Raw genomic sequence first — 27,738 nt, forward strand, 5'->3', positions numbered from 1 at the left:
ATAACTGTAGAAAACAATTTTTTGTAAATCAATTGTTCTTTAAAGGGACACTGTGCAGGAAATGGTCAAAAAAGGTACTGCAACTATGCTGCTAATTGAAACTAGGCTCCCTATTGCCAAATTTGATCTTTACATGAAAGTTTACTAAGTAATAAACAAATATTTTCTAGTATGGTCCAATTACAGTCATTTTTGCAGCTAAAAATGGCTGTTTTAGGAAATTCAAAATGGCGGACCATGGAGAAGATCCCCCTTTTCATGTATGAAAAGTGCAATTTTTCCAGTCATAATGAATACTTAGAATTTGATGGTGGTGGTAAGTATTCATGAAAAAGGTAACATTAGTGAGTGGGCTGCATGAATTCTGGAAATAAACAACTAAAAATCTCACACAGTGTCCCTTTAAGGAAGTGTCAACTACATACAAACACACTTGTTAATTCATTACCACTTAATGGGGCCCACACAGGATACACGGTTTATAGACAAAACTCCAACACATCAGATACATTTTCAAATATTTTATTTTTTTGTCTGAAATTACAGCAATATATTCATAAATACCTAATTACTACATTCAACAAATAATATATTACATTACAATGAATTCAAACAAGTACATTAAAAAAAAAAATCATGATTTCACAGCATCTAGACATCCTCCGCTGGGCTGGGCATGTGCGTGTGTGAGAGGGGAGGGTGTGGGATGACCCTTCTAACCCTCCCCACCTGGACAACATGGGCTATGGTAGGACAGTCGATGCTAGGGCCAGCCTTGGGGTCTGTAAACATGGTACCACTTCCAAACCTGGCACTCCGCTGTACCTTGGGAATCATGACGGACTTCAGCGCGAGCATGGGGGTGATATATATCATATATTGTTGGGGGGGGAAAGAGGTGGAAGGCAACCATTACTTTGCTTATAACTGCCGTGTACGGCTTCACCCTCCGATACTCTGAAGCCCACTACAGACAAGTAGGGAAGCTGGACGCGAGACAAGCGCTGGTCTCTTAGTTCTAAGTGGTCTCAGTGGGCGAGTTTGGTATAAAAACAAGAATAAGGACAAGTTTGGGAGTTGGGTGGGGAAGAGAGACACCACTGGGAACAGTAGATCAAAGGTGCTACAGTCGACAGTTGGCTTCTACAGGTAGAGGAGCATGCCAACCAGTGGGGGTGGGGGGGTTTGTGGGGGTAAGAGCCCGCTCAACCAGGTGTTTTGATAGGCAGGTACAGAAACATAAGGTGGCAGGGAGGCAGAGTGCTTGGCTTAGCTACGTGGATATTACCAAACTGTTCTCGGCATGGCTGTTTGGGTGGTACTGGTAAGGAGTCTTTGTCTTATCAAGCAAGGGTGGAAAAAAGCCCAGGCTTTCAGGCCTACATGCACACATTATGGTTTAAATTCTGTGATTATGGTGGGCATCTCTCACCAAAATTAAAAAATAAAAAAATGAAGGAAAATAGTACAGAAACATTACAATGTTTGTTTTTTTATTTCCCCAAAACGTACAAAATAATATATTTTTTTTCTCCTTAAGGAGATCATTATTGTATTTATAAGTTCCTGGCACTGAGTTAAGGCCTTTGTGTGTTCGCTATGTTTTCTTTAGGCATTATAGGGGCAGGGACTACAATTTAGCTTTAATATAATGCATTGTCTTGCAGAGACTAATCCGTATAAAATCAAGGAGAGAGGCTTGGCAAGTAAGGACCCCTCAAATTGATATGGTACATCAACCCAATGGCAATGGTACACAAGGTGTCAAAATCACCTCCCTCCCCCATAAATTAGTTCCCACATGGAAGTTTATATTTATTTGTTCAAGACTAAATGGCATTTTCAAAAGGCAAGTCCTCCATCAAAGCATTAACGAAAGCTGCGGAGATGACTTAACTACAACTGTAAAAGCCATCCTTTTCAGCTACAATTTAGCGCTTAATTTAAGTGGGTGTCTGGCGATTCTGGCAATGGGCATTCTTTGTTCATATTAACAAGGACCTGAACCACTATCAATGCTGACAGAAACGTGGTCCTGTGGGTTTGTGGATTATTTGGCACTACTATTCTAGCTATGGCATTCCAAAACATGGGCATGGTGACAAGTGGTTCTCAGTATAGGTCAAAAGAAAAAGTAAATCATTACAGTGCTTGTATATGTATCACTCAAGACATGAAAAATAAAAAGACATACTTTGGATATCAGTACATTTTTTTCAGGCCAGGTCATTCGTTTAACAAGCTAATTGTTCAAGTGCCATCAGGCTTCATTGGGGGTGTATTCCTCCTAACAACATACCAAACCCCCAAAATACCAAAATAAAAAACAACAATGATATTTCGAGCATACAGACACATCTCAGACACAGCTGATCTCAAACCAGGTTATCTGTGCGCTCTCAAGTTTTAAAAACCTAGCGACCCAAAATGGAAAACAGGCGCCACCGTGACAATAGTCACAGCGCCATTACGTGTCACACATGAAGGGGAGGCATGCTGCTCCCTGGCAAAAAAGGCAAATGAAGAACAAGTAATTAAAACAAACAAACAAACAAACAAAAAGTCCATAAAAACACAGGGGTGTTCTGGAACTCTCCTACAGATACGCAGTAGTGGGCAAAGGACCCACTGGGAGGAGGCCTGAGGGGATGATGGTGGTTGCGGTTGGTTGGGGATTCATCCAATCATGTGAAAGAGTGGACAGGAAGCTACGTGTACATTAGTCCAGTCATCTTCGTGTACGGTAGCTGTCTCAGCTAAGTAGCCATCTTATCCTCTTTTCTTGTTTTTCCTTCTGCCCAACAGACCCTTCTCAGAAACGCTTTTATCCTGACCAGCAGCAGTACACACTAAAAGCAGGAGTTTCACTTTGCCCAAAATTAAAAACAAAAAAGCTTTTAACATATAAAAATGGCAGGCTTTTTTTCTTTTTGTTTCCTCAAACAACAATGAATAAAGTAATAAAAACATACAAAATTCTTTTTTTTGTTTTTAATATTATTTACAATACAAGGCCGAAGCACCTTTTTTTCTAAAATTTTATTCTCAATTTTTTTGTACTTTGAAATAAAACATTTCCTTTTATTCTTTCCAAAAAGTGTGCATTTCTTTATTTTTTCCTGGTTAAGTTCTTTCCCTAAATTTGAGAAGTTCCTTTGTTTGTTGTTACACAGTACCTCCAGGTAGTTCGAAGTTCTTCAGGGTATTCTCATACAACCTAACGTTAAGTGCATTTCCAGTTGAAAGCTTGTTTAGACCAACAGAGGGCGGCAGAGAGGCAGGCCTGGTGTTCACACAGCAGAGCATTGGCTGAGTGAGGTTGGTTGCTGGGGGAGCAGGAGTGGAGGGACTTCCATTTTGGATAGGTTTTTATTCCATTTTAGGTCTGAAGAGGCAAGAGGGAAGACCTAAGGGTGGGTGGGAGCCATAGCTAGAGCAGAGGTATGAGGAGAACTACTGCTCCAAAGCATAAACACGTGTCTGTTTTCTGTCTTTTTATTTTTCAAGTGAGCATTATATAACCCAAGAGGCCCCAGATGATCACTTCACTGTTCAGATCTCTTCACATGACCACGCACCCTCACAAGTGATGACCATTGGCTCAACGCAAAACCATCACATTTGCTTTTTCCAGCTTCAGTCTTTGCCTGCGTGGCCAGTCTGCACCATCTCCTCCCCTCTCTTTCTCTGCCTCTTTCTTTTCTTTCATTCCTTCCTCTCATCATCTCTCCATCTCCATCCTGGGGGGACAAGTGTTGGTAGAGGTCAGAGGGCTGGGGAGGACAGGAGGAGTGGTGTGGCGTATTAGGGGTGGTAGGCCGGGGCGTGGTATTCGAGGTGGAGGTGGAGGGTAGGCTGGGACGAGGGCCAGGGCCGGGGCTGGGGTCGGGGCCAGGCAGGAAGGGTGTCACCTGGGAGGGTAGCCCTTGAAGTGAGCTGCCGGCCTGGACCAGTGGCTCTGGCTCTGGCTCTGTGGCGGCAGCGTCAGGCACTTCCTGAAGTGCTCCAGTTCTGCCTGTAGCTTCTCCCGCTCTGCCGCCAACTTCTGCTTCTGGGCCATCAGGTCCTGAGAGAGAGAGAGAGAGAGAGAGAGACAGAGAGAGACAGAGAGAGAGAGAATAGTGGTTATTAGAGATGATTATATTACAGTAGAATAAAATGGTATTGACTGCTGCTAAAACGTTTCTGTCACTGAGTATTTCATCATTCTGAAAAGAAAGACGTAGACAAATTCTATACTACTATCTTGTTTTGCTGAATTATTATAATCGCCAGAGTGATCGCTTTAGTCGCCTAAACCTCCAACCAGGGTTCCAAATGAACACCGGCCAACCTGCCAATTGCTGGTGAAATGTTAGTTTGGCTGGTGGAAAACACCAACTTACTAGCCCCTCTGACCCATTAGTGAGTGTGTGTTTGGCTAGTAAGATCACCGTCCATTTTGGCTGGTGATGAAAAAAGTTAAGCTCAAATCTAACAGGAACATTTACTGTACGTGAGGATGTCTAATAGAGTGGGTTGGTAAACAAACACTCTCTGGGGATGGATGCGTAAGTAATCTTTCTCAGGATGTCAACATGTCATCTTATTACTGAGAGAGTGAGCCTGGTGGTGTAATCTGGGCGGTACTCAGCTGTGTAAGGGGAGATGGGTATAGGGGCCGGGAAACAGATGGCGTGCCAGGCAGACTGACCAGGGTGAGGAGTCTATGTACTGTATGTTGTGGACGTGTGCTAGGGTAGTCTGTGCATGTGTGGGTGGGTGTCTAATTGCTGTGCATGTCTACGTGTGCTGGGTCCATGCGTGTGGTGTGTATAAAATTAACGGAGTGGTGTGTATGAAGTTAACAGAGAGTGTGTGCGGTATGTATTGGTGAATCTAAGGGCTGTGTGTGTGTGTGTGTGTGTGTGTGTGTGTGTGTGTGTGTGTGTGTGAGAGAGAGTGTGTGTGTGTGTGAGTGTGTGTGCTCGCACGTGAGCAGTAAGAAAAAAACATGGGGAGAGAGAGAGAGAGAGAGAGAGAGAGAGAGAGAGAGAGAGAGAGAGAGAGAGAGAGAGAGAGAGAGAGAGAGAGAGAGAGAGAGAGAGAGAGAGAGAGAGAGAGAGAGAGAGAGAGAGGCGACCTACCCCCATGGTGTGGGAGAGCTGCTCGGCCGTCAAGCTGAGGTTGTAATGGTGGGCCTCCAGCCTCCTGCACTGGCTCTGCAGCACCTGCCTCTCGATGCTTTGCTCTGGGGACACACAAGAGACACCATGAGGGACACCATGAGGGACGAGAGGACACAGAGGGTTGGCATTCAGCACAGCACAGCACAACACAGCACAGAGAGAAAGGGAACGAGGGAGAGAAGGGAAGAAGGGATAGATGATGGAGAGAAAGAAACAAAGGGTAGAGGATGAAAAAGAGAGGGCGAGGGAGAGGAGGGGAAAGATAGAAATAGACACGGGTGAGGGGGGGGCAGATAGGCATTGCAAAGGGGACACAGATGCACATATAGTGAGAGAGAGAGAAGAAGGATGGGAGTTGAAGGGGTGGAGAATGGGAGAAAATGATAGAGAGAAACAGAGAAAGAAAAAGGGAAAAAAGGAGAGAGAGGGAGAGAGAGAGAGAGAGACGGAGGTAGCCTGAGGGAATGACCTGGGCCCTCATTTGCATGGGTACTGCTACTCCCCGACTCCCACACAAGCTAATCAGCACACAGGCAGCGGAGGGCCAGCCAGACAGCCAGCACACACTGGCTCATTACAACCACACACACACACACACACACACAGCTCTCCGTTATGGTGTGTGTGTGTGTGCGTGTGCGTGTGCGTGTGTGTGTGTGTGCGTGCGTGCGCGCGCGCGAGAGAGAGAGAGAAAGAGAGAGAGAGAGAGGTTGACAGAAAGAGAGAGACAGAAATTCCATTTGTGTGTGACCGCATAAACAAAAACACAGCAGTTGTGTGCAGAGACCTCATTTAGTCCGAGAATGAATGTCAAATTCATTATTAGAGGAAATGCAAGACCTTAACTGTAGCCAAAAGCCCTTTAACGGGGGTGCTTTTGTGCATGTCATTAAGAGTGCAGTAATTACATAAATTAGACAATGCCCTCTGGTGTTGGGATGTGCAACTACACAATGGCTTTTTAAAGCATTTTAAAGGTCAACTGTGCAAGTGTGCATCAGTTCTAAATCTTCATTATCAAAATTTGTGTTCATCAACCACAAACATGAATAGGCCTATGCTCAATCATTATCGATTCTAAGCATTCTTACAGACTTAGCATTTTACTTAATCAGGGACATACATGGGTCAGAATGTAGTCTTTTGTTCACTTTGACATGACAAACACACAAAAGCTGTGGGCATGATATTTTTACTGATAGGCCCCGGGGAGCTTGAAAAGCAGAAAGGAAGGGCAGGGCCAGAGTTTACGGGTGTTTACCTTCAATGTACTCCTGATAGGCTTCAAAGATGGACTCGATGCCCTGCCACCTGGGCGCGGGGGCCTCGTCCTCATCCTCGTACTCTTCATCCTCCGAGTCCTCCTCGGCCGACAGCTCGTTGCGGTGGGGCCCCGCGCCGTGGTGCTCCGGGCGCGACGGGTGAGGGGGGCAGTGCGGCCCGTTGGGCTGGGGGTGCACGGCGTGGGGGTGCTGGGGGTGATGAGGGTGGGGGTGCGGGTGCTGGTGCTGGTGCTGGTGTGGGTGCACAGCGTGGGCGTGCGGATGGGCGTGCGGATGGGCCGGGTGAGGAGGGTGGTGATGGGAGGAGGAGGTGGCGTTGGAGGAGGAGGAGGAGGAGGCCGAGCGGCCCGGGGCGCTCTGCAGCTCTGGAATGTTGTAGTGCACGGAGGAGTCCAGGGCGTGGTTGGGCTCGGAGATCACAGAGGCGCCCCCTAGAGGAACAGCGACAAATTAGTCACTAATTAGTCACAATCAACTACCGTAATGGAGGATTAGACTTGACACCGACGTACATACACAGAAGAATTAGATTGGTATTGCTACAAATCAATTGTAATTAAATTAATAATGAATTAAAGTACAGGGGCAAAATAGTGGGCATTGTTTAGGATTACTGAGAGTGAAGGCCAGATATCACGAGTGGTCCATTTCAACATCGTCAGACTACAAAGGTACCACCACAGCAGCTTGACAGTAGAGCATGACACGGGAGTGGATTATCACTCCCGTCCCATCCCGGTCCCAGAAAAAAAATCCCATCCCGTCCCATCCCGAACTGGAGTAAAAGAAACAAATCCCATCCCGTCCACTCCTGAAAAGAATGTCTCCCAATCCTGCCCACTCCCACTCAATATCAACCCCAATCCCGATTCGTCAAAAAAACTATGCTTTTTTGGTTTGTTTTTTAAAGAAAAAATAAGCGGCCCTGAGGACTCTGATGAAGACGCATGTCGAAACGTTAGTCTCACTGCACTAAAAAATAAATTACAGAAAATAGACATCCGTGTGGCACCAGATTTCTTTCCCTTTTTGCTTATGTTTTAGTCCTGCTCTGGTTGCACCGGATTGTTAATTTAGAAGCGCGGAGTGCGTATCTCCTTTGTTTTAAAAAATAAGCGGCATTCCCGCTCACGTTCATTTTTATTCTCACTCCTGCCCGCTCCCTCTCATCTTTAAAATTTTGACTCCCATCCCACGCGAATCCCGCAAGACCCGCGGGACCCACGGGAATTCCTGAAAAATGTCATCCTCTACTTGACAGTCATGTTGAGGATGATGACAATTCTTAAAAATATAATGGCACGATGTTTTATACATATCTGCTGTTGTAGCTTGCTCTGTGATAGGGCTGGTGGTGTAAATTCCACTGCGGTGAGGTGTGTGTGTGTGTGTGTATACGTGTGTGTGTATATGTGTGTATGTATGTGTGTGTGTGTGTGTGTGTGTGTGTGTGTGTGTGTGTGTGTGTGTGTGTGTGTGTGTGTGTGTGTGTGTGTGTGTGTGTGTGTGTGTGTGTGTGTGTGTGTGTGTGTCAGCATTAGAGTCTTAATACCTTTGTGCTTCTGCAGGGCCTTCTGGGTGGACTGCAGCACCGACTCGTGGAACTGCTGGGCGAACTCCTCGGCCGTGAAGCTTTCCCAGGGCTTGACCCTGCCGTTGAGGCTGGCCGGCCCGTCCTTGGGGTGGGGGTGGGGGTGCGGGTGCGGAGGCGGCCGCATGCTGTTCAGCAGGCTGGAGGAGTTGCTCTTCTTGTTGGCCAGAACTTCGGCCGTCCCTCGTGACCGGACCTCGGACAGCGGCGGCTGCGGCGGCAGCCCGGGCTCTTTTGGTCTCAGGATGTCGGCCGAGTGCTTGTGGTGGTGCTCCAGGGTTCCGTTGGAGGGCTCGGCCCCTGGGAGAGGGTGGCCCCCGTGGGGGGCGAGAGACGGGCTGTGGGGCCTGGCGCCGTGGTGAGGGTCCTCCGAGTCGGTCGATAGTGGCTGGCTGGGCGCTGAATCTGTCATAGGGTAACACAACATAACAGAGGATTAAAACAAATTCTCTATACATTCAAATTACACTACATTACACTTGGCTGACACTTTCATCCAATGCGATATTTAATTTATTTCAGGGCGGGATTCAAACGGTCAGGGCGGTATTCAAACCTTCAACTCTCTGATCCAAAGATCAACTCCTGATCCATTAGGCCAGTGGTTCTCAACTTTTTTTGAACAAACGGCCCCTGGACCTCATCCTAAGCCTCCCAATACACCCTTGACCTCATCATAAGCCTGGCAACGCCCCCTCTTAGTATTAAAAAAACCAAACAGACTAATGTTCCCAATGAGAACTAAGCCCCGCCCACTCTCAACTGTATCCTTCTCAACGGCACACTTCCACTTCTACGTCCACCATTCATTTGCAACAGACCCAAGTTGAGCATGAAACTGCAATTCTTGAACTACATATTCACTCGTTAGAAAAGGCATTGAGAATTGAAAACCGCAGCACACATAAATCAAAGCTAATTTGCACCCTTCTTCCTCCTCATGCATCTGGGGGAAAATATGGCGGCATATGCACGAGAAGGTACGGAACGAGGATAATGAGACATACACTCCCTACAGACAACTTCAGCAGTGCGTCTGTAAATCTACTACGAGTAGAAGAAGAGAGAGAGAGAGCACTAAGAAAAACATGAATTAGGGGATTGAGCAAGACTTTTCTGTTTTTTTTTTGTTTTTTTTTTGCTCAGAGGATTGCTCATTTGTGAGTCTTGGATGGCCTGGATGGCCCTGCTGCTGCAATAGAGTAGAGGGATTTATTGGAGGGGGTGATGGCAGGGGAACACTCCTCAGAGAGAGGAGAGATGAGAAGATGGAGAGTGGAGAGTGGAGGAGAGAGAAGAGAAGGGAGGAAGAGTGCAGAGGGAGAGAGGAGAGTGGAGGAGAGAGAAGAGAAGATGCAGAGAGAAGATGGAGAGAGAAGAGAAGGGAGGAGAGTGCAGAGAGTGAGAAGAGAAAAGGAGTGGAGGAGAGGGAGGAAGGGAGGGAGGGAGGGGAGGAAAGGGGAGAGAGAGGAGGGAGAAGGCAGTGAAGTGAGTGAGGATGAAGTGAAGAAGAGTGGAGGAGAGGAGAGGATAGGAGAGGAGAGGAGAGGAGAGGAGAGGAGAGGAGTGGTGGATATAAGAGAGGAGGAAAGTGGAGAGGAGGGAGAAGGCGGAGAACATCTGGAGTTGTCATGGCTGACAACGTACCGCTCTATCAGACTGCTGCTGGCAGTCACGCTGCTGTGGGTGTTTATGAGCGCTGTGTATGAAGTATATTTGTGTGTGTGTGTGTGTGTGTGTGCGTGCGTGTGTGTGTGTATTTGTGATTACCCAGCAGAGTGCGCCACTGAGAAAGTGAGAGGACTGAGGGAGCATTCTCCCTCTAGGGCCGCAATGTTTGGGTACGTAAGCAAGGATGAATAAAGGGATGTTTGTGTGGCAGATATCACACACACACACACACATTATATTATTGTCTTGTTCGTGAGAGAGAACGTGAGTGAGTGAGTGAGTGAGTGAGTGAGTGAGTGAGTGAGTGAGTGAGAGAGAGAGAGAGAGAGTGCGAGAGAGCGCGCGCGAGAGAGAGAGAGAGAGAGAGAGAGAGAGAGAGAGAGAGAGAGAGAGAGAGAAAGACATCCAAAGGGCCAAAGGACAATAACAGCTGTTTATGAGAGAAAATGCACATTTCTCTGAGTGTGTGCGTCTCCCTCTTTCTCTCTCTATGTGTGTGTGTTTATATATTCTATTCATGTGTGTGTGTGTTCTCTGCTCACCGTTGTGATATGCGGAGGGGCTCTTGCAGAGTGGATGGGAGTTGTGTCGCAGGGTGTCTAGGGTCACACTCTTCTGCTTGATGGCTTGCAGCAGCTCCACCACACGCTCATTATCTGCAGCGATGAGAGAGAGAGCGAGAGACGCGCACACACACACACACCGCCCAAGAAGCCATTACAAACCAAGCACAAAGGCCAGAGGGGCAGATGGCTCACTCCATCTCTCTGGATAGAGAGATAGAGAGATCTTTCTTGCTCTCTCTCACTCTCGCTCTCTCTCTCTCTCTCTCTCTCTCTCTCGGCAGAGGGATGTCTATGTCTCTCTCTCTCTCTCTCCTTCTCTCTGGGCAGAGGAATGTGTCTCTGTCTCTCTGTCGCTCTCTCTCTGTGTGTCTCCTCTCTTTATTTCAATTTTAGTGTCTCTCCGTCTCCTTCTCTTTTCCTTGCCTTTCTCCGTCTCATTCCTGTACATGTTCATTCTCCCCTCCTCTCTTGTTCTTGTTTCTCTCTCTCTCTCTTTCTCTTGTTCCCTCTTTTTTCCTTCCCCTTCTTTCTTCTTTTCCTGGCTCTAGCTCTAACACAAGGAGTGTGTGGGAGTGTGTACAGAGTGTGTCATGAGGAAGAAAGAAGAATGGGAGGATGCATCCCTGACAACATGGTGTTGAACACACACGAAAACACACATACTCGCACACACACACTTTCCACACACATACGCGCTACACACAGACACAGACACGCACGCGCATGCACGCACACACTCACACACAGACACAGACACTCAGACAGACACAGACACAGACACAAACACAAACACACAGACGCATGCAGACACGAGCGCACGCACACGCAAACGCACACGCACACGCACAACAGAGCCCCCCTCCTTTGAGAGTGGGAGGCGAACACACAGCCATCTGCAGCAAACATCCGGCAAATCCGGTCGGGTTTAACAGAGGATAAGCTGCCAGCTCCCACTCACACCCGCAACTCACACTCTTCAGGAGACGAACATGTGTGTGTGTGTGTGTGTGTGTGTGTGTGTGTGTGTGTGTGTGTGTGTGTGTGTGTGTATGTGTGTGTGTGCGAGTTTTCTGAGTTATGTTGGTAATAATCAAGAATTTACATAAAAAGCAGATGAGCGGGGCGTGACACTACTATAACACCAATAGTATGCAAATGAGTAAATTATAGACATTTTTTACAGCAATTCCCCAGACGTTCTCATGTTTGCACTGATGATATGAATATAAGGTTAAATGATATACGCAACATAACAACAACCACAAAAAAATGAACGGCCTGAGGCTTGAAAGCATCTTAAGTATGCAGAATCGAAGAGCCCTTCAATTGCTCTAGCTGTGATGTTAAGTGCCATTTACACATTCATACATTGTTTTATTTACCAGTATGTGGTCTAGCATCTGTTCACAGTGACATGAAAGGGTCAGATTAGGACACACACATACGCCCTTAAAAGGAGTCTAGCTGGATTTGTGACCGGTAGACTTCTTGTGTGATGAAATCTCCACTCCAAAATTCCCTTCCGAAACCAGCTATGCGTGTTATCATGCGATGCATCAGGTCAAGTAGAATGTATTTTTATCAAATTAGGCAGTCTGAAGAGGCACTCCACTCCAGACAATTAGGCCATAACGGCAGCTAAATGGATTTCATCAATTATAAAGGGCGACATTAAACACTACTGATACTGTCTTAATGGGGGGACAAAAAGCAGTGGCTACATTTAGCCCTTCAGTAATTAGTGGGGAAGTGCACTAGGGGTCTCTTTTTGAAATGTGTGTGTAAAGACCAATGAGAGACTGACACACACGTGTGCACACACCTTCACCACACACGCACACGCACGCAAACACGCGCGCGCACACACACACACACACGCGCGCACACACACACACACGCACACTTTTTAGACCACAGTGAGCACAGGTACAATAGAGAACTGTAACCACCGTGCGTACGCACGCACGCACACAAAAAGAGAGAGACACACACACACACACACACACACAAAAAAAAGACACACACACGAACACGAGCATGCGGCCCTCCCTCACCTCTGCGCTGCTCCTGGCTGACGTGCGAGAGGCTGAACATGGTGAGGAAGCGGATCTTGTCCTCCAGCTGCGGCGTGCTGTCCATCTCCTCCGGGGTGAAGCGCGTGCTGAGCTGGCCGTTGGTGGCCGAGGAGGAGGTGCCGTTGGTGGCGTTGGGGGGCGTGGGGGAGCAGCCGGCGGCACGCTTGCTCTGCACGGCGGGCGGAGAGGGGCTGCGCTCACGGAGCATGCGCCTCCGCTTCCTCCTCCTCTGCTGCAGAAGCTCGTCGCGGCGGGACAGCGTGGTCAGGCCGAACATGCGCAGGAAGTCCACTTTCTGTGGGGGGGGGGGGGGGGGGGGACGACACGGGTACAGACGAGAATATTGTCAAATGTGTTGGAATTGGACAAAACAGGATGGTGGACAACCTCACTATCCATTGTGGCAGTCAGCAAAGATGGGGTGCGTTTCTCGAAAGCATAGTTGTTAGCAGTTAGTAAGTTGGGTAGTTGTCAAAGGGAAATTGCATTGCAAACAACAAAGTAGCTAACATAGTTAGAAACTATGGTTTCGAGAAATGCACCCATGCTAGGGCATTAACGTCTTCTATTGTGAAGGCCAGTAACTTACTGTTAACAGATACCTCTCGTTTACTTAGTGTGTCTATCATGCATTGTGAAGAAGAACATTCCCCTCTGGGGAGGATTCCCAGCGTACCTCTGAGGACTCGTCCAGTTTGAGAGGGGGCTGCTCTGCTACCCTCCTCAGGTGGGCTCGCACCTCCTCCTCATCACTCTCGTCATACGAGTCGTCCAGCTCATAGTAGTAACCTGGGCAGAACATAAACCATTAGTCAACCAACTCATACAGGAGCCTATCGCGTAGCAATTAGCCAAGAGAAGAAAAATAACAAACAAAGAACTATTAAAATACCGTGGACTGCAGTTATTTGCCATTAGAATTTTTGATTTTCTGAAGAAAATAGCACAATTACACACACTGTACATTTCATATACTGTAACATAACATATAACATCAATTCAAATCTACAGAGTTGCTCCGCTCTTGTTACATGGATATGTTATCGATTGTGAAGTATTATCCACCCAAAACATGACCACCCGGTCCCATAATCCCCATCTCACCTTTCTCGCGGGCCTCTCTCCTCCTCTTCTCCTCCAGGTCCAGTTTGCTAACGGGCCTCCGGTGCTGCTGCAGGAACTCATCGTAGACCAGCGCTGGCTCGGGCCCCCCCAGCCGTGGGGGAGGGGGCCCGTGGAAGAGGGCCTTGTAGGGTCCCCCTGCACCGGCAGCAGCGGCGGCGGCCGCAGCAGCAGCCTTGAGTGCTGAGGCGCTGAGCTCTCCGTACTGGCTGCTGAGGCTCACCGCCGCCCTCTGCTGGCTCAGGAAGCTCTGTGTGGACTTCTCCAGCTCGGCCAGGTAGGCGCCGGCCTCCGGGAAGCAGGCGGCCGTCAGCGGCCCACGCATGTGAGGGTACCTAAACAAAGCAAATTGAAGTGTAGATGATTTCTTTCCGTTTTAGGTAAAAATAATTTGTTGGGCTTTTATGTCTTTATATTTGACAGGACAGCAAGGAGAGGGATAGGAAATGGGTAGGAGAGAGAGATGGGGGAGGATGACCATGGCCTGGAATCGAACCTGGCTCCCCGGAGTAACAGGACTGGGCCTTAGCCATTGAAACAAGGCCAAGAGGTTTTCCTTTTGATCTTTTTATTTGATATACATCACTGCTGCTATTTTTTGGCTTTGCTTTTGCCCCCACACCAACCCCTATTGCCTTTACCATTATTCCGCTCTTAAAGATTCCCTGTTGTGAAGTGTAATATAAGTGAACCGTATTATTATTCATTGATATTATTATTACTACCGTATTCGTCATCATCATCAATATTATTATCATCATCAGTATTATTATCATCATTATTATTATTATTAGTAGTAGTATTAGTAGTGTAATTATTATTTGATTATTAGTATAATATAGTATTATAATTACCTCTCCAGGGTAGCCTCCTTCCTGCCTCCGCCACCCCGGGACACCACCATCTCTTCAGGCCTCTCCACCTTGCCATGTGGGCCCCCGGCTCCGTTGCTGGAGGGCACCGAGGGCAGGTGCGCCGAGGTCAGCCGGCTGATGTCGAAGTGGGGCCGGGTGAGCTCCGGAGGCTCGTGGGCCGAGGAGGAGGTGGAGCGGCGCGAGTCCGACGAGGGGCTCTCGATGAGGGTGGCGGGGTTCCAGAGGGTGGTGGGGGGTGGCGGATGTGGGTGGTGGTGTGGGTGTGGGGGTCCATGCTGATGCTGCTGCTGCTGCTGCTGCTGCTGCTGCTGCTGGTGGTCCCGGTCCCGGGGCTGGGGCTTGGGGGAGATGAGGGGAGGTGGGGCGCCCAGGTGGGGGTGCAGGTCCCTGCCGTCACGACCATCACGATCATGGTGGTTGGAGACGGGTCTGAAGGAGAAGAGAGAAAGATAGGATGGAAGAAAGAAAGAAAGAAAGGAAGTAAATAATTGAAAAGAAAGAAAGAAAGAAAGAAAGAAAGAAAGAAAGAAAGAAAGAAAGAAAGAAAGAAAGAAAGAAAGAAATGTTAGCACCTCTAAGGGCTATAAAAAATACACAAACTGAGAAAACCCATGAACACACAGTCTGCAGTACCCCCATCCCAGAACAGTAAACCCAACCCAGAACACACATACACACACACAGACACTTTTGATCAGAGAGCAGCTAGAAATCCCTGGAGCAGTGGAGGGATTTGTGCTCTTTAGACCCCACTGAGCCCAGCTTCAGCAGGGAGCCTTTACCACCCCACCGTCAAGACTAAATAGCCCTAGCCCACATGCACACGCACACGCACACGCACACACACACACACACGGATAGGACATCACAACATGGACTGTACAAAGATGGAGTGATCGGAAGGAAGTGCAAAATAATGTTTCTCCCTCCATCTCTCCTTCCATCCTTCTCTCTCCATCTCTCCTTACATCTCTACCTCCCATTCAGTTTCTCCTCTCCTCCTTCAGCTCCACTGTGGGCCTATCCCTCCCTCCTTCATCCATCTAATTCTACAAAGCTGGCTCATTAGGCTGCAATCCCATTCTGCCTCTCCCTCCCATCAGATAATCTCATCTGAGCGCGCTCCACGGGGCCGCATGTCTGCCTGCCTGCCTGCCTGCCTTCCTGCCTTCCTGCCTGTCTGTCTGTCTGTCTGCCTGCCTGTCTGTCTGTCTGTCTGTCTGCCTGCCTGTCTGAGGGCTGGGCAGGGCTGCCTTCTGTGGGGGCTTACACAAGAGGAAGGAGGGTTACGGTGTGTGTGTGTGTGTGTGTGTGTGTGTGTGTGTGTGTGTGTGTGTGTGTGTGCGCGTAGTCATGCGTGTGGCTCTGCAAACGCATGATGTGTGTGCATTTGTATCTGTGAGCGCTGTGTGTGTGTGTGTGTGTGTGTGTGTGTGTGTGTGTGTGTGTGTGTGTGTGTGTGTGTGTGTGTGTGTGTGTGTGTGTGTGCTTGTGGATGAACAGTATGTATGCATGAGCTGTACATGAGCCTGTGTGTGTGTGTGTGTGCCTGTGTGTGTGTGTGCGTCTTATGTTGTGGGCAGGCTGAGTGTAATTACGGGTCCGGCTCCTCCACGCCATGGCAGACGGCGTTAAAGCTGTTCATTAGCAGCTGACCCCCTAATGCCACACTAAGTTCCCAGGCCAAGTGGCTCCTGTTACACTCAGCTTAGTATGGAGAGGGGGAAAGAGGAAAAACCCCAGCTTGGAGCAGAGGGGGGCTGGGAAGGGATTACTGATTACTGTGTGTGTGTGTGTGTGTGTGTGTGTGTGTGTGTGTGTGTGTGTGTGTGTGTGTGCGTGTGTGTGTGCGTGTGCGTGTGCATGCGTGCACACGTGTGTGTGTGTGTGTGTGTGTGTGTGTGTGTGTGTGTGTGTGTGCGTGTGTGTGTGTGTGTGTGTGTGTGTGTGTGTGTGTGTGTGTGTGTGTGTGTGTGTGTGTGTGTGTCTGTCTGTCTGTCTGTCTGTCTGTCTGTCTGTCTGTCTGTCTGTCTGTCTGTCTGTCTGTCTGTCTGTCTGTCTGTCTGTCTGTCTGTCTGTCTGTCTGTCTGTCTGTCTCTGTGTGATGTTAGTATGTGCGTTACTGTGAGTGTAATTCTCCATGTACGCAATATGAGTGAAAGGGAACAAGATGGAACAGGGTAAATCTAAATCATACTCTATCTGAGAGTAGGGCCTTTGCCAGCTCAGATGGGCCATCTTCCGTTACAGTGGCCTTCACACCTCTGTCTGTCCAATTAGGCAACCTCTACCTTGTGTAGTCCGAATCACACCGACATACAGTTGCCAAGCGTTTTACAGACAACGTGGTGACAACTTCAAAATTTGAAGGCTGGCTCTCGCTCGCAACGAACAAATGCTCATTGCTGTCCACATCACAGGTTGGCAAGAGGACGGACCATTTCTGAGGACATCGCCAAAAAAATAGTATGACAGAGAGAGAGAGAGAGCGAGAGAGAGAGCAAGAGAGATGAAACGGCTCCTCTCTACACCTCCATGTTCTTCCCATCATCCTCCTCTCGTACCCCGTCCCCCACACACTCGTCTGGAGACACATCAAAGGGACGCCACCATCGTCAGGGGAGACAACTCACTCGCTCACAAGAGCTCCAAGTGTCACCGGTGACACGCGGCATAGAAACAGAAGACACGCAACGCTTTTTGGGGTGTTATGAAAAAAAAAATCTTCCTCCAAGCTAGCTGCTAACTCCCACAGCGCAGCTTGGGATCAGAGACGACAGGGAACAAAAGAGGGAGAAGAAGGGGAAAGGAGGAAAAGAGTTGGCTCTACACCTCCGTGGCTTGACAAGTTGTCGCTTTTTTGGATGGAGGATGCAAAAAAAAAGAAAACTGGCATCTGTGGAAGCTTTGGAAACGTTCGTTCGTTTCCGAGGGTCAAACTCCAAACACGCTAGCAACGCGGCACCAAACACACACAGTGCCATGTCGTTCAATTACAGCTCAAAGCGACGCTTGCTGGCCAAAAAGATCAAGTGTGTTTCTGCCGCGGTACAGCAAAAGAAACACGTCTTCATGTACACACAGGTTAGAAAATGGCTGGATTATTCAAGACTGCTTGATTAACTGTAATTTTATCAACAGAGTGTGCAGAAAATTGGGTAGAAAAAGATGGAACTGCAGCAAATAAGTCTGGCATGTATTTCTACTTCCAGAATATATTCATTGCAGCATATCAGCCACCAATTACTAATTCATTCATGGGCATTAGACATCGTTGTGCCACCTGACGTCTGAACCCAAACAACCCTTTGACCCTTGTAGATTTACGTATTCATACTGTATCTTTTCAGGGGCCCGATCATCTCTCTGCCCAGGCTTGTGTGTGTATATGCATGTTTGTGTGTACACATTTGTAAATGTACATGTTTATACTGTATTAGCCCATATGCCTACCTGTGTCCATCCATCCGCATGTCCGCCGCCTCTCCAGGCCTCCCCAGATCCAGATGCTGCTCCAGCACCTGCTGCCGAAACTCCGACACCTGGTACTGCCTGTCCTCCTTCTCTTGCCGTAGTTTCCTCTGGCGGGCCAGCCAGCGCTCTTCCTCGTTGCGCTGCTGCAGCATGGCGGCGGCTGTCAGGACACCGGGGGGGCCGTGGGCCCCCGGGGGCCCCAGGTAGATGCCGTGGGCGGGGACCAGGCCCGGCACGCCGTGGTGGGCAGAGCCCAGGGAGGGGTGAAGACCGGGCTGGAGGGGCTTGGGAGTGGCCAGTGCTGACTCTTTGGTTTTATCTGCTGGAGGTGGAGAGACAGAGACACACAGACAGAGAGTCAAGACGTGGGAATTTAAAAGGTAAGTGTGGAGAAGATGGGCTGATTATTTTTGGATTGTTGTGGGATGGTATTATGCTGCATATTATATTATGGGACTTGGATAGACACAAAAGGTAGGAGCCAACTCCACCCACAACACAAAAATATTATTGAATCTGTTTGCTTTTCCTTCTTGAATTCATAGAAAAATTATGACAGATGGAAGACTACATGTAATGGGGCAAGTGGTTTCTTTTTCAGGTAGAAAACAAACCTGTGAGCAAGTATGCAGAGCCGTTCTGAGACTCAAGTGTGTGTGTGAGCGAATAAAGTGCGAGTAAAAGTGAAGGTATGGGGGTACTCTCTTGGGAAAGACAAAGGACATAAAACTGTGTGTGTGTGTGATACATTTTGATCACTTAAGGGAGAGAAACATGAGTGTAAGGCAAGTGTGTGAGGCTCTGTGTTAGAGAGAAAGATACAGCAACTACAAGTACACGGGATGGGGATACATGAGCACTGCTTAAGGGGGAAAACAACATGTGAGTGGGTTGTGTGTGTGAGAGAGAGTGAGATATGTGTTGACAGTGGTGTTACTATTACTAGCAGAGATGGAGATAAGAACACGTGATGGGGATATATGGACACTGCCTTCAGGGCAGAAAACAAGTGTGTAGTGAGGTTCATGTGTGTGGGTGAGACATGTGTGTGTTAGTGTGTGAGTGTGAGTGTGTGAGTGTGAGTGTGTGCGTGTTGGGTGTGTGTGTGTTGGGTGTGTGTGTGTTGGGTGTGTGTGTTGGGTGTGTGTGTTGGGTGTGTGTGTGTGTGTGTGTGTGTGTGTGTGTGTGTGTGTGAGATGTGTGTGTGTGTGTGTGTGTACCGGCTCTGTTGGGGGTGAGTCTCTCCCCGGGCTTGGCCCTATCCTCCACCTCTCGTGCCCTCAGCCCGTGCAGCTCGGCGAGGTAGTGGCTCTCCATGGCCTTGGACATCTGCAGCTCCTTCTCCCTCTCCCGCGCCGCCTTCTCCCTCTCCCGCTCTCGTTCTCTCTCGCGTTCCCTCTCCCTCTCCCGCTCCCTCTCCTTCTCCCTCTCGCGCTCTCGCTCCCTCTCGCGCTCCCGTTCGCGCTCCAGTTCCTTCTCCCGCTCCCGCTCCCTCTCTCGCTCGCGCTCCTTCTCGCGCTCGGCCTCGCGCTCCCTCTCCTTCTCGCGCTCCCGCTCGCGTTCACGCTCCCGCTCTCTCCGCAGCTCGTCCTCCATCTGGAGCCTGTTGGGGGAATATGATACAGAGAGAGAGATGGAGGAAGAGAGAGGGAGAGGGGGAGGAAAACAGGAAGAGATGGAGGGAGGGAGGGAAAGAGAGAGAGAGGATAATAGAGACCGAACGTTAGAAAGGGCAACAGAGAAATAAAGAGGGGGAGAGTGAGCCAAATTGAGAGAGAGAGAGACAGAGAGAGAGAGAGAGAGAGAGAGAGAGAGAGAGAGAGAGAGAGAGAGAGAAAGAAAGAGGGCAGGCAAGAGAGAGGCAGACAGAGAGAGCGTGAGCAAAAGAGAGTGCTAGAAAGACAAGAGGCTTAAATAACACAGCCTCAGGAGGATACAAACATTGATGGTGGGGGAAAACTGTAAACTCATGAAAACACCGGGGAGGTCAAATATTTTGGTCCTGTGGATGTCGTTACAATCTAAGCGATCCAGCATGGTGTCTCATCCAATACTGCATCAAGGGTAGCTGAGTGGGGGCATTTGCCAGTGTGTGTGTGAGTGTGTGTTTGTGTGTGTGTGTGTGTGAGTGTGTGTGTATGTACACTCGATATTGCGTGTGTGTGTGTGTGTGTGTGTGTGTGTATGTACACTCGATATTGCGTGTGTGTGTGTGTGTGTGTATGTACACTCGATATTGCGTGTGTGTGTGTGTGTGTGTGTGTGTGTGTGTGTGTGTGTGTGTGTGTGTGTGTGTGTGTGTGTGTGTATGTGTGTGTGTGTGTATACCTTTCTGACAGGCGCTCAGACTGCAGGCTGGATAGGGAGGGGTGGGCCAGGTCTCCTGGGTAGCGTACCCCTGGCAGGTGCAGGGGGACCGCGGAGGGATGCAGAGGAGGCAGCGCGCCCCCTCCTGGCAGAGGATAGAAGGGCGACCTCAGTGCAGACAGGCAGAAAGGATCATCCACCCTGTAAGAGGAGAGAGAGAGAGAGAGCGCGAGAGCGAGAGAGAGTGAGAGAGAGAACATGAGAGAGGAGGGGAAAGCAAGAGATGAATACACAAACAGACAGAAAAAGACATAGAGCATGGCGATGGAGAGGGAGAGGGAGAGGGAGAGGGAGAGGGAGAGATACATCCAGAGAGAGAGAGACAAAGAGAGCAAAGAGGGTGAAAGGGCAGCGGAGAAAGAGGAGAGGGATGGACAGAGGAGGAAATAAGAGAGAGAGAAAAAGGCATTTGAGTGTCAGTGTGGTCTCCCCTCTTGGCACTGTTGCTCCTGTGAACTCTTCATTAACCTGCGTGGCCCCCGTCTCCCCCTCGGCACAATAGTGTCCATCTCAGTCTTAATGAGCGCCGCATTGTCCTGCCAACTGACCTAAATCACGGGCCCTTCCCTGTGCGTGTGTGTGTGTGCGTGTGTGCATGTGTCTGTGTGTGTGTGGGTCTGTGTGGGTCTGTGTATGTGTGAGTGTGTATTTCGGAGCGTATTTGTGTCATTGTGCATCTGTGTCGTGTGGTGGTGAGCCAATAAATGTGTGTGTGTGTGCGTCTTTTGTGTGTATCTGTGTCTTCTTTTGTGTCTGTGTCTTTACATCAAAATTCATTGTGTGTGTGTGTGTGTGTGTGTGTGTGTGTGTGTGTGTGTGTGTGTGTGTGTGTGTGTGTGTGTGTGTGTGTGTGTGTGTGTGTGTGTGTGTGTGTGTGTGCGTGCACGCACGCATGCCTGTGTGTGTGTGTGTGTGTGTGTGCACGCACGCATGCCTGTGTGTATATGTGTGTCTGTGTATTTACGTACATCGTAGTGCATTGCAGTGTTAGTGTGTGTGCGCATGCAAGTGTGTGTGGGTTTGCGAGATCATGTGCATTTCTGTGCACATTTGCGTGCACGTTAGCGCGCACACACACTAGTATATCCCAAGACATTGTTTGATGGCTTAGCCTTTCATTAAAGCCATTACATGGGCACTTGTCATCAGCAACAGTCACTGTCATCCAGGCTCACACGCTCCCTCCATCTCTCTCTGAGCACACTCCCACTAGCCTAATCTCATAGACATGCCAGTCACAGCTCATCTAACGCACCCAACCTCAAACACGCAGAGACACATACACCAACAATGCAGCCAGTAGAAAGACATCAGCTCACTAAAGCAGCAACAGCCATTCATGTTCATGCTACTTGTTTTTTCCGTGATCCAGCCATTATCTCCATTGCATACAGTAGCTATGCCGCCAACACGCATGGCATTTTGATAAGCCATTTATACACAGTACATGCTTGTAAAATGTACCGCATAACATTGTGAATTAAATGAATTCAGCTTTATCATGAAATCTGTTGCATATACAGAACACAATATACTGCAGAAGTGAACTGACATTGTAACATGTACTGTATTATATGATTATGTACACCAGTTCATGATAAAGATAGCCTATTGATTAGAGCCTACACATCCTACTAGCATAGACATATGAAATAAAAACAAGTCAGCTTCAACCAAGATTCCTTAGTTCTTCTTTCATTTCAAACATTTTAAACCAAAAGGAGGGGTTTGTAACCCTAAACAATGATCAGTTACTTTACATCGAACCATGAGCTAAGTGCAAGTGCAATGGAAAAAAAATGGATGCAAAGGTAGCCACTCTCACCTGTAGGGGTTGAAGGAGGGGTGTGGCAGGTAGCCGGGGTGGTAGTATGCGGCGGCGGCCGCAGCTGTGGCGGGGTCCAGCCCCAGGGGCAGGGAGGGCATGCGCAGGTCCTCAGCCGTGGCGTAGGGCCGGAAGCCACGCAGGTACTCCTCTGGTACGGCACCAGGGGGCACTCCGTGGGGCATCTGCCTCGGTAGACTGGGGTGGAGAGAAGAGACGGGGAGAGAGAGAGCAAGACAGAGGATGTTAGGTACAGTACGGTAAGACGCTGGGCATAAAAAATACACTTAGCCCCCGGCTGACGATCATTTCAACTGCTGTGCTGTGCTGTGATTATGATAGTGTGTTCTATGGACAGTGGTCTATTTATTCATGTATTGTATTGTCATTGTACTGACTTTGTATCACTGTCTTACTAATATCTTGTGTGGCTGGTAAGGTAGAAAAATAATCTCCCCATTGGGGATTAATAAAATCAACTCAACTGAAATCACTTGCTTACTGCATAGAGGAAAAAACAATGCGTCTTTCGATGAAGTCAAGGGAGAGCGATGGAGAAACAGAGAGGAAATGAGACATTTTTAAAAAGATATTTGGGTGCAGTCTGAAAAATTCACTAGCTTCCTACTTGGTACATTAAGTAGGGAGCCAGTCAATGCAACTTGTGTCTGTGTAATGACCTATGTCACACCCACAAGAAAACTACTTGGGCTCAATTTGAAGTGTCCCCTTGTTCATGACATGGTGCACTAAGAAACAAAACAATGCAACTTCCTCCTCCTTGTGTAGGGAGAGGGCAAAACATTTTGGCCTTTACACGGGTCATTATTTTTGGATACGCTCCGGCAGATTTAAGTCAATTATCGGGCTTTTTGGCCACAAAGTGGCTTACGCTGTAGCGAATGCGAGTGCATTACATAAACGTATTTGGCCTTCTGTGGGAGCTGAAAAGATGACCTTGGGGTGCTAACATCGGCGCCTCTCCAACCGTTTTAGATGACAGCCTGGTGCGGAAGGGGCTTTTTCTGCCTAGCCTAATCCAATTTTACTTCAATTTCATTTTGCACAATGCCTTTTTAAAAAAAGACACAATGTCATAACTGTGCTTCAATTGACTAAAACTCTCTGGATCATTTTTGAACACTCAACACCAGATATTCAGATTCAGGGTGCACAATATATCACTGTTACAGCATGTGTTGTTAACTCTGTTAGGTGACAAGAGTACAATTTAGCCAATAACAAAGAGGTGACCAGAGAAGAAGCTAGGAGAATAAAACTGATGTTGTATTTTGGTTATGTGCAGGGTGAGTGGTTTAGTGTGCTTCCAAGCTGAAAAGGTGAGCATGGAAGTACAAAGAGAAGACAAAAGCTTCTGTCTGTACAGTATGTGCATGTATTAACGGTATGTGCGTAAATGGGTGTGTGTCCAATCATGTGGAGGTTGTACTGTGGTGTGTGTTGTTGTGAGGTGGAGAAAATAGAGCATGCAGGAGCTATCCCCACATGATGAACAGTAACAGCAACTCACTTGAGGGGCTGGAAGCGTGAGTCGGCCATGACGGCTCCGGGGGCCAGGGCGAAAGAGGCGTAGGGGCTTCCCATGAGGTGCGCCGGCACCGAGGGGCCGCCCTTCTCCTGGGGCAGCGACGCCTCCGAACTCATGCGCTCCCTGCTGGAGCCCCGCGGCCCTGACTCGCTCTGTGGAAGAAAGAAAGAGAGAGGAAGAGAGAGGGCATAGAGGGAGAGAGGGTTGGAGAGAGAGTGAAAAGGAGAAGAAGAGATGGAGAATGTGTCATTGTTTTTCTCAGGCCTGTGACCGACACGCTTGTCCACTCACATAGAGCACACAGGGCCCTGACGTGCAGGCAAGGCACAGGAAGCAAAAAGACCTTCCTTCTTTCTTGCTCTCTCATTCCCTTTCTCTCTCTCTCTCACACACACACACACACACACACACACACACACACACACACACACACACACACACACACACACACACACACACACACACACACACACACACACACACACACACACACACACACACACACACACACACACACACACACACACACACACACACACACACACACACACACACACCCAAATGCATAGAAACACAAACTTCAAACAATTACCCGCTGTGCAAAAAGGCATCATCCACACAAGAGTGTACACACGCGCGCGTATGTATGCACACACACACACACGCGCGCACACACACGCACACACACACACAGACAGGAACTGGAAAGGCAGCAAGCTAAGCAGTGCTGTGTCGCAGGTATAAATAAAAGTGTGGAGAGAGGGGAAATAAGCTGAGGTTCTCCCAGGGAGGGGGCCTGGCACAGGCAGTAAAACTTTATCTCAGGTGGATGCAGCTCTCGCAGACCTCTGCTCTTAAGAGCCTGGCCCTCCGCCTTCAGCCCTCATCCCACAGCCACTTCCTGGCACCACATAACATAGCAGCCTATTCCAGTCTAATCAGGCCTTTCCAATGCCTTCCTTGGAAGTGGAGGAGATGAAAAGGAAAGGAAAGGAGGGAGAGGGACTCATTCTTTTTTACTCGCCTGCTCTCCCCTTCATCAACTTTTTCTTTCTCTCCATCAACCAAATTTTTCTCCCCCTTTCTTTTTATTTCCATCTTCCACCCCCATGCTCGTTGTCTCTCTAACACACACACAGGCTTGAAAACAGTGAGTCATCGTGTTGTTGGCCCTGACGGGCAAAAGGAAAAGAGCAAGTGGGACCTAAAAAGGAGTGCCACACCTTAACATGGAAGATGATGACATGACGGGAGTGGAGTTGGGATGGGAGGGGGTACATATGCCAGTAATCAACATCAACTTTCAACTTGTTCCCTTAACAGTTGATAGCCAGTTATCATCAAGAAAAGAGAGAGAGAGGTGGGGGGGATTCAATTGACATCAGCAAACATGGCTTCTAATAAAATCCCTAGCCTATGGAGCACAGGTTATCTCTCTTTACAAATCTATTACCTTTTATTTTCTCGCTTCTTTCTTCCTCATGTTCTCCTCTCTCTCTCTCTAAGGTGAGTGGTTAAAGAGGAAGAGTCTATTTAGTGCCCCATTACCTCCGTGCTCCTGTTCCAGCCCCTGACCCATCCACACTGCACACCATCAGCATGTACAATGAAATGCCACTAATGTTGAAGACGCTCTATCTTGCTCTTATTCCCTCTCACTACAGAACTCTAACTTCTTTCCTCTCTTTCTCCCTCTGTTCATCTACCTCTCCTCCTTAGTCTTATTCACCCTCTCTCTTATTTCCTCTCTTTCTCTTATCATGTCTCTGTCACCATCTCTCTTCCCATCTCAATCTTCCCCTGGCAAGTCTTTACTTCATGTTGTGTAATACGCTTCACTTGGCAACTATATCCTCATAGACCGCATACAGCTCTATCACTACTACACACGCACACGCATGCACGCTCGCTCGCACGCACGGCGTCAACAGTGTGGGGGTAGGACAGGAGTGCACAGGCGTAGGACAGCGAAGAGACCCCCCCCCCCTCTACTCTCCTTTCCTCATCCCCCACCAATCAACCCTCCACCTCACCAAACTGTGCAGCGAGCCAGAAAAGTGGTTCAGATATGTCAAAAGAAGTCAGAATCACAGAGTCACAGATCAGGGCCGGGAAGGACTTGAGACGTGTCTCACCACCTCTTTAACGGCACAATAACTCACTCCATCCCCCCTCCACCCTCCACCCTCCTCCTCCACCCCCTCCACTGTCTACTACACCGCCCTGTCTGTCATATTGACCGGCCGGCCCTGTCCATCTGAAAGGCATAAAGCCATTAGCGCCGGCTCTTTTCTCTTTATTTGTGGATGGAGCTCCTGACATGGAGCCATCGCTGCCCCCGGGGCCTCTCTGAGGCCTATAAAGACATTAGCTACTGGGGGATGGGATGGGATGGAGAGATATAGAGGCATAATAGAGAGAGGGAGAGAGAGAGAGAGGGATGATAGGGAGAGGTAAAGCAAGGGATATATAGAGAGAAGGAAGGAGGGATGAAGAGAGAGGGAGAGAGATGGAGGGAGAGAGAGATGGTGGGAGATATGGAGAGAGGGAGGAGATGAGTGGAGAGAGGGAGAGAAGAAAGAGTATCTGGGCTACTGCTGAGTGTTCACTTGAGCACTCTCTTCTCTTTCATTCTCCTCTCTCTCATTCTGCCCCCTCTCTCTCTCTCTCTCTTTTCTCTCTCCCTCTTTGCCAGTAATATTGTCGTAAATCTGCCCCCGTCGCCCACGCTTCTTTATGACTCCATCGCCTCTTCTGCCCCCGACGCTCCCTCACCTTGATGGCCATGACCACATCTCTTTCTCCCTCTCTCTCTCTCCCCAACCATCCACTCATCCACCCACCCACCATCACCTCTGCCTTCATCCCTTTCCTAGCGTCACCCATCACCTCCATCACTGAAACCACTACTGCGCCATCACCAGCACCGCATCCCGTTGCCTGGAAAAACACCAGATTGCCCTCTGATTCAACGTCTATTTTTAAAAGTAGAGTCCATTTGTGTGGGAGGCTGAACAGATCACCAAATAAACAAATAAATAAGTAAAAAAAAAAATGAAGCACTTACGACAGAAGATGATACGATAAATGTTTTTTAATCATTGACGGAGGCTCCATTCACCTTCCTGACTGTGTCGCTAGCTGCAGTATCATCACAGCTTGGGGGCTATTGTTAGCCTGGCACAACACATTTGGCAAAGCGGCCGGAACCTGATTGTGTTTCAAGTTTCTTTCCAGTAAGGTGGAGAATTGTTCGTCAGAAGAAAAACAAAACAGACGAGGAGAGAAGGAAGCAAGAGGGAGAGAGAGAGAGTGAAAGGAAGACAGAGTTATGGAGTCCTCCCAGTCCAAGAGACAGACTTTCACAATACTGATGTCTCTAGTTTATCAAAATCCTACAATAGCAAACTCCCATAGTGCACGCCAGCTAGCTAACTTGCACAAAATGATGGATTGTGACCATCAGAGATGCATAGGCTGTAAAAACAAACAATGCTCCACACCTCCCTCTGCTGGTAGAAAGAAGCTCCTACAAGTCAGGCTGACAGGCTGTGGAGAGGTGGAGGAAGGTGGGTGGACGGAGAGGAGGGCTGTGGATGGAGTGTTGAGACTGGGGGCACGGTGTTGTGACTGGGGAGGGCAGTGGTGCTGTTAGGATGTGTTGTTGTGTGAAAGGTGGGCTTTGGTGGGGGGTGGTGAAGGGTGGGTGGGTGTGTTTGGATGTGGCTTCCTGAGTCCTGCGTATCAGGTTCTGGGTCAGGCGGCGTGCCCGGCCCCAGCCTCAGTGCCTGCCTCGCACCGCACTGCTGGGCTGTCGATGACGTCTCTCGGGGACCGGCAGGTGCGTAGTGAGGGGGGCATTAAAAATGAAAGAGGAGCCTGTTGTTGTAGCCGTGTGTGTGTGTGTGTGTGTGTGTGTGTGTGTGTGTGTGTGTGTGTGTGTGTGTGTGTGTGTGTGTGTGTGTGTGTGTGTGTGTGTGTGTGTGTGTGTGTGTGTGTGTGTGTGTGTGTAGTGTGTGTAGGGTGGGGGGAGCCGTGCGCAGCAGCCCTTTTGGGCTAACGCCACGCTGCACATCCCTTTGTTGCCTTTTGTCTGAGGAGACCTCCCTCTCTCCCTCCTCCCTCGCTACCTCCTCCTCCCTCCTTCTCTTTCTCTTTCTCTACCTCCCTGC

At 48.8% G+C, this 27,738-nt stretch overlaps 1 protein-coding gene across 5 annotated transcripts in view; it reads right to left on the minus strand.

The window, feature by feature from the left end:
- Positions 1-506: 506 nt before the first annotated feature.
- The window catches only part of gse1b (Gse1 coiled-coil protein b), a 464,646-nt gene continuing 437,414 nt past the window's right edge, over positions 507-27,738 (minus strand). For 2 of the 5 annotated variants that reach the window (XM_063187964.1, XM_063187961.1), the window contains exons 5-18: positions 23,549-23,718; positions 22,018-22,215; positions 20,154-20,333; positions 19,046-19,428; positions 17,805-18,144; positions 14,331-14,780; positions 13,459-13,811; positions 13,031-13,143; positions 12,334-12,649; positions 10,256-10,369; positions 8,004-8,447; positions 6,430-6,882; positions 5,127-5,230; positions 507-4,066 (exon numbers count right to left, since the gene is read on the minus strand). In XM_063187964.1, coding sequence (XP_063044034.1) covers positions 3,908-4,066; positions 5,127-5,230; positions 6,430-6,882; positions 8,004-8,447; positions 10,256-10,369; positions 12,334-12,649; positions 13,031-13,143; positions 13,459-13,811; positions 14,331-14,780; positions 17,805-18,144; positions 19,046-19,428; positions 20,154-20,333; positions 22,018-22,215; positions 23,549-23,718 — 3,777 coding nt within the window. In that variant the 3' untranslated portion in view covers positions 507-3,907. Of the gene's footprint in view, positions 4,067-5,126; positions 5,231-6,429; positions 6,883-8,003; positions 8,448-10,255; positions 10,370-12,333; positions 12,650-13,030; positions 13,144-13,458; positions 13,812-14,330; positions 14,781-17,804; positions 18,148-19,045; positions 19,429-20,153; positions 20,334-22,017; positions 22,216-23,548; positions 23,719-27,738 lie in introns of all 5 variants that reach the window. The other 3 variants (XM_063187962.1, XM_063187960.1, XM_063187963.1) reach the window with 2 other exon arrangements.

Source organism: Engraulis encrasicolus, chromosome 22 (genome assembly GCF_034702125.1).
Source record: "Engraulis encrasicolus isolate BLACKSEA-1 chromosome 22, IST_EnEncr_1.0, whole genome shotgun sequence".
In the NCBI taxonomy this organism is placed as follows: Eukaryota; Metazoa; Chordata; class Actinopteri; order Clupeiformes; family Engraulidae; genus Engraulis; species Engraulis encrasicolus.